This window comes from Hypanus sabinus, chromosome 5 (assembly GCF_030144855.1).
Source record: "Hypanus sabinus isolate sHypSab1 chromosome 5, sHypSab1.hap1, whole genome shotgun sequence".
In the NCBI taxonomy this organism is placed as follows: domain Eukaryota; kingdom Metazoa; phylum Chordata; class Chondrichthyes; order Myliobatiformes; family Dasyatidae; genus Hypanus; species Hypanus sabinus.
The window spans coordinates 106,999,335-107,011,607 of NC_082710.1; the positions used below are offsets into that span (position 1 = coordinate 106,999,335).

Sequence of the window (12,273 nt, forward strand, 5' to 3'; positions counted from 1 at the left end):
GGAAAAGTTTTAAAAACAAGATGCAGAGACAGTTGGAGATGGAGAAATTTTCTGAATTTGATAATCCGTTCAACAATTTTTTGTCATTGACAAAGGAAGAGAAGCTTTTCAGCATTCTCAATTTATTGTTATTTTAGCTAAGTAACCCCTCTTGCAAATGGCTGGTTTGTTGTATCCCACTTCTTTGCCTCTTCCTCATGCCTCCTCTTATCATGAACCATTGGTTCTGATCTTTCTCCCGTTCTCTGTACCTATAAAAAACCTACTTTCTTCCTACTTCTTGCCTCTTGTGTAACTGTTTATTTGTTTATTGAGATGGTGTGAAATAGGCCCTTCTGGCTCTTTAAGCCACCCTGCCCAGCAGTTCCCCGATTTAACCCTAGCTGAATTATGGGGCAATTTACAGTGACCAATGAACCTACCAACTGGTATGTCTTTGGACTGTGGGAGTAAATCCATGTGGTCACAAGTAGTAAGTACAAACTCTCCCGGGCAGTGGCAGGAATTGAACCCAGATTGCCTGCACTGTAAAGCGCTGAGCTAACCATTACACTACCATGCTGCTCTTTTTCTGCTGACTGTCCTGAATGTTTCCATCATTTTTAGGAAATAATAATAATTATCAGCAAAGACTCCCCGAAGGTAGTGATGTAAGAAAGGCCAAATACTCGGGTAATCACATTGTTAAGTTCGCTGATAACAGTGGTGAGGCTCATCCTCACCACTGAAATACCTAGAGGGAGGAGGTGGAAGAGCTCGAAGCCTGGTGACAGGCAATCAACCTCTTCCTCATTGTCATCAAGATAAAGGAGATGGTTATCTACTTCAGGAGAACTTGCACCACTCACTCCCCCTTTTATATTGGCGGCAGAGGAGTGGAAACAGTGAGCAGTTTCAAACTCCCGGATGTGCACATCTCATGGTCCCAGAACACATCATATACAATCAGGAAAGCTCACCAACACCTTTTACTTTGAGGGTGCTGAAAAGAGCTGGCCTATGCTCATCAATATGCACAACCTTCTACAGATGTGGAGAAGAGAGCATCCTAGCATGTTGTATCACTGCATGGTACAGAAACTGCAAAAAAGAGGTTTTACAATGGTTAGTCAAAACTGCCCAACGCATCAGCAGCACCAGCCTACCTGCCATCAGGATATGTACACAGAAAGGTGCTGGCAAAGGGCCAGTAACATCATAAAGGAACCCACCTATCCTGCTGATGAACTGTTTGTCCCACGCCCATCAGGGAGGTGGCTACTTAGCATCCACACCAGGAGCATTAGACTCAAAAACAGTTACTTCCCCAAAGCAGTAAGACTGATCAACACCTTCACCCACTCACACATCACTACGTTCTACGAGGCTGTGGTGGCCAGTGCTATCATGTTTTCTGTTGTGTGCTGGGGCAGCAGGCTGAGGGTAGCAGACACCAACAGAATCAACATACTTTTTTGTAAGGCCAGTGATGTTGTGGGAGTGGAACTGGACTCTTTGACGGTGTTGTCTGAAAAGAGGATGCTGTCCAAGTTGCATGCCAATTTGGACAATGACTCCCAACCACTCCATAATGTACTGGTTAGGCACAGGAGTACGTTCAGCCAGAGACTCGTTCCACCGAGATGCAACACTGAGCGTCATAGGAAGTCATTCCTGCCTGTGGCCATCAAACTTTACAACTCGTCCCTCTGAGTGTCAGACACCCTGAGCCAATAGGCTGGTCCTGGACTTATTTCCACTTGGCATGATTAACTTATTATTTAATTATTTATGGTTTTATATGGCTATATTTCTTCACTATTCTTGGTTGGTGCAGCTGTAACAAAACCCAATTTCCCTTGGGATCAATAAAGTATCTCTGTCTGTCCCCAACTACCAGTTCTTTATCATTTCTTGTCGGTCACCTTGTGTGCAGGCACTCCAGTGTCTAGCATCATGCTATGGCCATACAATCAATCTATGCATATAAATTATGTTGTGTATTTATATTTATTGTGTTTTTTAATTATTGTTTTCTTTATCTCATTGTGTCTTTTTTGCGCTGCATCAGATCCAGAGTAACAATTCTTTTTTTTCTCCTTTACACTTGTATACTGGAAATTACGTTAGATGATCTTGAATCATGAATTCGAGAAGGGGTCAGCAGCTTTAAATTTCTCAGTTTTATCACTTCAGAGGATCTGTCCTGGGCCCAGCATATAAGTGCATAGCAGTGCCTCTACTTTCTTAGAAGTTTGTGAAGATTCGGGAATTCATCTAAAACTTTGAAATGTGGCAGAGAGTATATTGACTGGCTGCATCATATCCTGATATGGAAATACCAATGTCGTTTGATGGAGAATCCTACAACAATTAGTGGATACAGCTCAGTCCATCACTGGAAAATCCTCCCAACCATTGAGCACATCTACACAGTGTTGTCGCAGGAAAGCAGCATCCATCATCAGGGACCCCCACCACTTACATCATGCTTTCTTTTCGCTGCTGCCATCAGGAAGAAGGTGCAGGAGCCTCAGGACTTACACCACCAGGTTCAGGAACAGTTACTAACCTTCAACCAGAGGGATAACCTCACTCAACTGCACTTGCCCCATCACTGAACTGTTCCCACTGAAGTGACTCAATTTCGAGGACTCTTCATCTCATGTTCTCGAAATTTATTGCTTATTTGTTGTTATCTTTTTTCTTCGGTATTTACATGGCCTGTTGTCCTTTGTACAGTTGTTTTTTGCGCATTGTTTGCTGCCCTGTTGTGTGTGATCGTTCATTTATACTATTGTGTTTCTTGTACTTACTGTGATTGCTCACTAGAAAATGAATCCCAGGTTGTATAGCAAAGTAAATTTATCGTCATAGCACAAATGTCACCATATACAACCCGGAGATTCATTTTCTTGTGGGTATACTCAATAAATCTATTGTAGAATAATAATCATAACAGAATCAATGAAAAAAATGCACCAACTTGGGTGTTCAACCAGTGTGTAAAATACACAAGCTGTTCAAATACAAAAATAAATTAATAATAGATAGATAGATAGATAAATAAATAAGAAATAATTATCGAGAATGAGATGAAGACTCCGTGAAAGTGAGGCCATAGGTTGTGGGAACATTTCAATGATGGAGCAAGTGAAGTTGAGTGAGATTATCCCCTCTGGTTCAAGAACCTGATGGTTGAGAGATAATAACTGTTCCTGAACCTGGTGGTGCGAGTCCTGAGGCTTCTGTACCACCTTCCTGATAGCAGCAGCGAGAAGGGAGCATGTCCTGAGTAGTGGGGATCCCTGATGATGGATGCTGCAGTCCTGCGACAATGTTTGATGTGGATGTACTCAATGGTGGGGAGGATTTACCAGTGATGGACTGCGCTGTATCCACTACTTTTTGTAGGCTTTTTCATTCAAGAGGATTGGTGTTTCCCTAACAGGCTGTGATGCAGCCAGACAATATACTCTCCACTACACATCTAAAGAAGTTTGTCAAAGTTTTAGATGTCATGCCGATGCTTTATTCACAATTATGCTTTCAGGATAATTCCTCTGAAAAAATAAAACACTGAGCGCTTTGAAGTTGCTAACCCTCTCCACCTCTGATCCTCCAGTGAGGACTAGCTCATGGACCTCTGGTTTCCTCCTCCTGAACATATCTGTATAGTTGAGATACATGTACTTTGATGATAAATTTATTTTCAATCTTAACACCTCCAATCTGTTCTCATCATTCAGTTAGATCATGACTGGACAACGAAACTTCTATGTCCGCAGTGACTTCATAGCTTGTCACATCCTTGCCCAATCTAAATCGTACAACCTGAATCCTGAAAGTTCCCAATGTCCCAGATAATAATCAATATTACCTTCTGAGAAATAATTCCAGAGGTCTACTGCACTTTGCGTGCATATATGCTCTCTGTTTCCCTCTTAATGGCTTTCTGCTAATTTCATAAAATTCGTATCAAACTCATACATGGAACAGTACAACACAGATCAAACCATCAGTCCACAATGCTCTGCTGAACCAGCTAAAATGCAAATCAAAAAACACCCAAACAATAATCCTTCCTACCTACACAATGTCCATATCCCTCCAGCTCCCTTACAGCCACGTGCCTTATCCAAACATCTCTTAAGAGCCTATAATGTATTTTCCTCTACCACCATACCAGGCAATGCATTCCTGGCATCCACCACACTTGGAGTAAACTAACTTACCGTTCGCATCCCTTTTGAACCTACCCCCCTCTCACCTTCAATGCATGCCCTCTGGTATTAGACATTTCAAACCTGGGAAACGGATACTCCCAGTCTGCTCTATCGATGCCTCTCATCATCTTATAAACCTCTATCAGATCTCCCCTCAGCCTCCGGTGCTCCAGAGAAAACAACCCAAGTTTGTCCAACCTCTGGCACAGAGGTTGAACCCTCAACTAGAAAGGAGAGGAGGGAAGAGAAGAGAGCGATAGTTTTAGGGGACTCTATAGTTAGGGGGGCAGATAGGAGATTTTGTGGGGCAGATCGGGAGTCTCGGATGGTATGTTGCCTCCCTGGTGCCAGGGTCCGGGACATCTCAGATCGGGTGCAGGCTATTCTTGAGAGTGAGGGCATGAACCCAGATGTAGTGGTCCATGTAGGGACCAATGATGTAGGTAAGGTGAGTGAGGGTGAGTGAGAGAGTTCAGGGAGTTAGGAATGAAGCTGAAAGGCAGGACCTCCAGGGTGACAATCTCGGGATTGCTACCTGTGCCACGTACGAGTGAGGCGAAGAATAGAATGATTATGCACATTAATACGAGGCTGAGAGCATGGTGCAGGAAGGAAGGGTTCAGGTTTTTGGATAATTGGTCTTTGTTCCAGGGACATTGGGATCTGTTTCGAAGGGACGGTCTACATCTGAACCGGAGGGGTACTAACATTCTTGCAGGAGTATTTGCCAGTGCTGCTCGGGGGGGTTTAAACTAGATGTGCAGGGGGCAGGGATCCAGATCCAGAGGGTTGGTCAGGAGGTGCATGGGGTTAAATGTGTACAAGGTTTGAGTGATCTTGAGAAGGTCATCAAAATTCAGGGTGCAATTTGCCCGATGGAAGTTCAAGGAGCTGGGTTAGGTACAGTAGACAGTGTTTTAAGCAAAGAGAGGAGGAATGGGCTAAGAATTCTATACTTGAATGCGCGTAGTGTCAGAAATAAGACAGATGAGCTTGAAGCTCAGATGAAAATGGGGAACTACGATATTGTTGGGATAACGGAGACATGGCTGCAAGGGGATCAGGCCTGGGAATTGAGTGTACCAGGGTATACGTGCTATCGTAGAGACAGAAATATGGGAAGAGAGGGTGGGGTGGCCCTGTTGGTGAGGAATGAGATTCAGTCCTTAGCAAGAGGTGACTTGGGAACAGGGGAAGTAGAGTCTGTGTGGATTGAGCTGAGGAACTGTAAGGGTAAAAAGACCCTAATGGGTGTTGTGTACAGGCCCCCAAACAGTAGCGTGGATATTGGGTACAAGTTGATTAGGGAGCTAACATTGGCATGTGCTAAAGGTAATGCAGTCGTTATGGGAGATTTCAACATGCAGGTGGACTGGGAGAATCAGGTAGGTGCTGGACCCCAGGATAGGGAGTTTGTGGAGTGTCTAAGGGATGTATTTTTGGAACAGCTTGTGCTTGAGCCAACCAGGAACGAGGCTATTTTGGACTTGGCAATGTGTAATGCACAGGAATTGATAAGTGATCTTGAAGTAAAGGAGCCATTAGGAAGTAGTGATCATAACATGATAAGTTTTTATCTACAATTTGAGAGGGATAAGGGCAGATCAGAGGTGTCAGTGTTGCAATTAAATAAAGGAGACTACGGAGCCATGAGGGAAGAGCTGGCCAAAGTTAAATGGGCGGATGCCCTGGCAGGAAAGACAGTCGATCAGCAGTGGCAGATATTCTTGGGCATAATACAAAAGATGCAAATGCAGTTCATTCCAATGAGAAGGAAGGATTCAAAGAGGGGGAAGGGGCCACAGTGGTTGACAAAGGAAGTCAGAGATTGTATAGCATTAAAGAAAAAGAAGTATGACAGGGCTAAGATGAGTGGGAATACAGATGATTGGGAAAGTTTTAAGGAACAGCAGATCTTAACTAAAAAAGCAATACGGAGAGAAAAAATCAGGTATGAGCTCAGTCTAGCCAGGAATATAAAAGGGGATAGCAAAAGCTTTTTTAGCTATGTGAAGAGAAAGAAGATAGTTAAGAACAATGTTGGCCCCTTGAAGAATGAATTGGGAGAAATTGTTATGGGAAACAGGGAAATGGCAACAGAATTTAATGCATACTTTAGATCTGTCTTCACCAGGGAGGACACAAGCAATCTCCCAGATGTATGGATGGGCCAGGGTCATAAGATATCAGAGGAATTGAGACAGATTGACATTAGGAAAGAAACTGTGATGAGTAGACTGGTAGGACTGAAGGCTAATAAATCCCCGGGTCCAGATGGTCTGCATCCGAGGGTTCTAAAAGAGGTGGCTCAGGAAATTGCGGATGCATTGGTAATCATTTTCCAATGTTCCTTAGATTCAGGATCAGTTCCTGAAGATTGGAGAGTGGCTAATGTTATCCCACTTTTCAAGAAGGGAGGGAAGGAGAAAATGGAGAACTATCCTAACGTCAGTCATGGGGAAGATGCTTGAGTCCATTATTAAGGACGAAATAGTGGCACATCTAGATGGCAGAAATAGGATTAGGCCGAGCCAGCATGGATTTACCAAGGGCAAATCATGCTTGACTAATCTGTTGGAGTTTTTTGAGGGTGTAACAAGGATGTTAGATGAGAGTAAGCCAGTAGATGTTGTGTACCTAGATTTTCAGAAGGCATTCGATAAGGTGCCACATAGGAGATTGGTGAGTAAAATCAGAGCTCATGGCATTGGGGGCAGGGTTTCAACATGGATAGAAAACTGGTTGGCAGATAGAAAGCAAAGAGTAGCAGTGAATGGGTGTTTCTCAGACTGGCTGGGGGTGACTAGTGGGGTACCACAGGGCTCTGTATTGGGACCACAGCTCTTTACAATTTATGTCAATGATTTAGATGAGGGCATTGAAAACTATATCAGCAAGTTTGCTGACGATACTAAACTGGGTGGCAGTGTGACATGCGAAGAGGACGTTAGGAGAATACAGGGAGACTTGGATAGGCTGAGTGAGTGGGCAGATACTTGGCAGATGTCATTCAATGTGAATAAATGTGAAGTTATCCACTTTGGAAGCTGGAACAAGAGGGCAGAGTATTGTCTGAATGGTGTCGAGTTAGGTAAGGGAGAAATGCAAAGAGACCTAGGAGTCCTAGTTCACCAGTCAATGAAGGTGAATGAGCAAGTGCAACAGGCAGTGAAGAGGGCAAATGGAATGTTGGCCTTTGTTACAAGGGGAATTGAATACAAGAGCAAGGATGTTCTTTTGCATTTGTACAGGGCCCTGGTGAGACCACACCTGGAATATTGTGTACAGTTTTGGTCTCCAGGTTTAAGGAAGGACATTCTGGCAATTGAGGAAGTGCAGCGTAGATTCACTAGGTTGATTCCTGGGATGGCAGGGCTGTCTTACGCAGAGAGTTTGGAGAGATTGGGCTTGTACACGCTGGAATTGAGGAGATTGAGAGGGGATCTGATTGAAACGTTTAAGATAATTAAAGGATTTGATAGGATTGAGGCAGGTAATATGTTCCAGATGTTGGGAGAGTCCAGTACCAGAGGGCATGGATTGAGAATAAGAGGTCAGTTATTTAAAACAGAGTTGAGGAAGAGCTTCTTCTCCCAGAGAGTTGTGGAGGTGTGGAATGCACTGCCTCGGAAGACAGTGGAGGCCAATTCTCTGGATGCTTTCAAGAAGGAGCTGGATAGATATCTGATGGATAGGGGAATCAAGGGATATGGGGACAAGGCAGGGACTGGGTATTGATAGTGAATGATCAGCCGTGATCTCAGAATGGTGGTGCAGACTCAAGGGGCCGAATGGTCTACTTCTGCACCTATTGTCTATTGTCTATTGTCTCTCGTGATAGCACATGCCCCCTAAACCAGGCAGCATCCTGGTAAACCTCTCCTGCACCCTCTCCAAAGCCTCAACATCCTTCCTACAGTGGGGTGACCAGAACAGTATGCCAAACTCTTCCAGTAATTTTAATCACCTCAGCCTCAGCACCTGAGGGGACACATGGCAAAATGTATACTTCTCTGGTCTTGTAACTGTATGATTGAAGTAGAATGGGTTATAAAATTATTCATGCCCACTAAAGACCTGTGAGGCTTTCTTCGTTTTCCACACGTCGCCTCTGCATCTCCACAACCCGTCTTTGGATTCCACGGTAGCTTATGTCACTGAAATCCTGCATGTTCTTCTTCACACGCTCTGTGATGGGATCGTTAACTACAGAAGTGAAGCTTCCCTTGGTCTTCTCAAAGTCTTCATGGTATTTCACCTTAATATTAGAAATACATTACCAATGAGTAAACCTGCTCTGCAGAATGAATTATTCACATAAACTAGCCAAATATAAAACATTGGCTCATTAAAAAACAAGGCAACAGAACTGGCACATCTATTAGAATGCTTAAATGCAAAATCATCTGACTAGAAAGGGAGAATTAGCCCTATCACCAAGACTAGGTGGCACTTAGGATTCAAGGATTCTACATCTTCTCAGCATTATTTAATTTTTTTGCACAATTTGTCTTTATGCCTATTGGTTGTTTGGCAGTCTTTGTTTATACATAGTTTTTGTTAAATTCTATTGTATTTCTTTATTTTCCTGTGAATGTCTGCAAGAAAGTGAATCTCAAGGTATCTCAGGCTCGGGACTACTGCAGGATCTGAACCACACAAAGTTTCAAAGCACATTTATTATCAAACTATGTATACCACATACAACCATGAGATTTGTCTTCCTGCAGGCAGCCACAAAATAAAAAAAAAATACAACACAGTTCATAAAAATACCCAAACAATCATACATCCAAAGTGTAAAAAAGAACCAATTGTGAAAACAATAAAAAAGCAAGCAAACAGTCTACAGAAAGTTAATTACAGAGATCCTGAAAGTAAGTCCAAAGCTACAGAGCCCGATGTCTGCAGGACACCGACTTGGAGCCAGTTCAGAGCCCGATGTCTGCAGGACACCGACTTGGAGCCCGTTCAGAGCCCAATGTCTGCAGGACACCGACTTGGAGCCAGTTCAGAGCCTGATGTCTGCAGGACACCGACTTGGAGCCAGTTCAGAGCCTGATGTCTGCAGGACACCGACTTGGAGCCAGTTCAGAGCCCGATGTCTGCAGGACACCGACTTGGAGCCAGTTCAGAGCCCGATGTCTGCAGGACACAGACACGGAGCCAGTTCGGAGCCCAATGTCTGTAGGACACCGACTTGGAGCCAGTTCAGAGCCCGATGTCTGCAGGACACAGACATGGAGCCAGTTCAGAGCCCGATGTCTGCAGGACACCGACTTGGAGCCCGTTCAGAGCCCAATGTCTGCAGGACACCGACTTGGAGCCAGTTCAGAGCCTGATGTCTGCAGGACACCGACTTGGAGCCAGTTCAGAGCCTGATGTCTGCAGGACACCGACTTGGAGCCAGTTCAGAGCCCGATGTCTGCAGGACACCGACTTGGAGCCAGTTCAGAGCCCGATGTCTGCAGGACACAGACACGGAGCCAGTTCGGAGCCCAATGTCTGTAGGACACCGACTTGGAGCCAGTTCAGAGCCCGATGTCTGCAGGACACCGACTTGGAGCCAGTTCAGAGCCCGATGTCTGCAGGACACAGACACGGAGCCAGTTCGGAGCCCAATGTCTGTAGGACACCGACTTGGAGCCAGTTCAGAGCCCGATGTCTGCAGGACACAGACACGGAGCCAGTTCAGAGCCCGATGTCTGTAGGACACAGACACGGAGCCCGTTCAGAGCCCGATGTCTGTAGGACATGGCCATGGAGCCAGTTCAGAGCCCGATGTCTGTAAGACACAGACACGGAGCCAGTTCAGAGCCCGATGTCTGTAGGACACCGACTTGGAGCCAGTTCAGAGCCTGATGTCTGTAGGACACAGACACGGAGCCAGTTCAGAGCCTGATGTCTGTAGGACATGGCCATGGAGCCAGTTCAGAGCCTGATGTCTGTAGGACACAGACATAGCGCCAGTTCAGAGCCTGATGTCTGCAGGACATGGCCACTGAGCCAATTCAGAGCCCGATGTCTGCAGGACACAGACATAGAGCCAGCTCAGAGCCCGATGTCTGTAGGACACAGACATGGAGCCAGTTCAGAGCCTGATGTCTGTAGGACAGGGCCATGGAGCCAGTTCAGAGCCTGATGTCTGTAGGACACAGACATGGAGCCAGTTCAGAGCCTGATGTCTGTAGGACACAGACATGGAGCCAGTTCAGAGCCCGATGTCTGTAGGACACAGACATGGAGCCAGTTCAGAGCCCGATGTCTGTAGGACACAGACATGGAGCCAGTTCAGAGCCCGATGTCTGCAGGACACACACATGGAGCCAGCTCAAAGCCCGATGTCTGTAGGACACAGACATAGAGCCAGCTCAGAGCCCGATGTCTGTAGGACATGGCCATGGAGCCAGTTCAGAGCCCGATGTCTGTAGGACACACACATGGAGCCAGTTCAGAGCCTGATGTCTGTAGGACACAGATACGGAGCCAGTTCAGAGCCCGATGTCTGTAGGACACAGACATGGAGCCAGTTCAGAGCCTGATGTCTGTAGGACAGGGCCATGGAGCCAGTTCAGAGCCTGATGTCTGTAGGACACAGACATGGAGCCAGTTCAGAGCCTGATGTCTGTAGGACACAGACATGGAGCCAGTTCAGAGCCCGATGTCTGTAGGACACAGACATGGAGCCAGTTCAGAGCCCGATGTCTGTAGGACACAGACATGGAGCCAGTTCAGAGCCCGATGTCTGCAGGACACACACATGGAGCCAGCTCAAAGCCCGATGTCTGTAGGACACAGACATAGAGCCAGCTCAGAGCCCGATGTCTGTAGGACATGGCCATGGAGCCAGTTCAGAGCCCGATGTCTGTAGGACACACACATGGAGCCAGTTCAGAGCCTGATGTCTGTAGGACACAGATACGGAGCCAGTTCAGAGCCCGATGTCTGTAGGACACAGACACGGAGCCAGTCCAGAGCCCGATGTTTGTAGGACACAGACACGGAGCCAGTCCAGAGCCCGATGTCTGTAGGACACAGACACGGAGCCAGTCCAGAGCCCGATAGTTGCAGGCCCCAGCCATGGAGCCAGGCTCAACACTGAGGGGAGTACTGATGCTCTCAGGCCGCAGCTGGGGAGTCAGTTCAGTGCAGAGCCTCAAGGAGTAGTGGGCTGAACCCTAACCCTTTCCTCATGTGTGAGGAAAACCATTACTGGGCAGTCTCTAACAATCTATTGACTTTTATGAAATGTAAAGGGACTGCAGATGATGGAATTTGGAACAAGGAACAGAATGCTGGAAGAACTTAAACAGTCAAGCAGCATCTGTGCAGACAAAAGGTATACCTTAACATTTCGAGTTAAGACCCTGTATCAGGACCTTTATGGACCCACTGCAATCTTCCAGCATTCCTGGCAGATTAGGAACTGACTATGTCACCAGCCATACATTCCAACTCTTTATGCTGGACACTAGATCAAGTGGACAACAAAAAAACAGTGGAATTTTGAAACAAGGCTACAGCAAAAAAAATACCAAGATTCTGCATAATACTTCACATTTTGGTTTATTACATTGTTCCAATCCACACTAAACACAATTTCAGTCAAATAGATTATACTGAGTTCACACAGAAATATTTATCTACACACATTCATGCATGTTTGTGTGGTGGTCAAGCCTGATACAACAGGGACATTTAAGGGACTCTTAGATAAGCACTAGGACGTCAGAAAAATGGAGTGTTATAGACTGTGTAGAAGGGAATGGCTAGAATGATTATGGAGCAGGCTTGTACAGATCAGCACAACATCAAGGGCCGACGTGGGTCTGTACTGTGCTACACTGTTCTATGAATGGGAAAGAAAATAGGAGAAAGGCCACAGTCTTATCTCTTACTATTAGGTGAGGAGTTATTAAGTTGAAACTTCAAAAAAATCACATGAAGTTTTGAGTGAATGAGGTGATTTATCCTCAGTCATCTGTTTTACAGAGGAGCCTTGGTGTACAAGTTGCACAGTTTCAATGCAGTATTGGTGGATAAGGCATTCAGAAACCTTGAGTTCATT

General features: G+C 45.5%; 1 protein-coding gene across 1 annotated transcript in view; it reads right to left on the bottom strand.

Moving 5' to 3' along the window:
* The window catches only part of neb (nebulin), a 322,851-nt gene that overhangs the window by 17,955 nt on the left and 292,623 nt on the right, over positions 1–12,273 (bottom strand). The window contains exon 145 of the mRNA XM_059971179.1: positions 8,283–8,463. Within this exon, the coding sequence (XP_059827162.1) occupies positions 8,283–8,463 (181 nt within the window). The remainder of the gene's footprint in view (positions 1–8,282; positions 8,464–12,273) is intronic.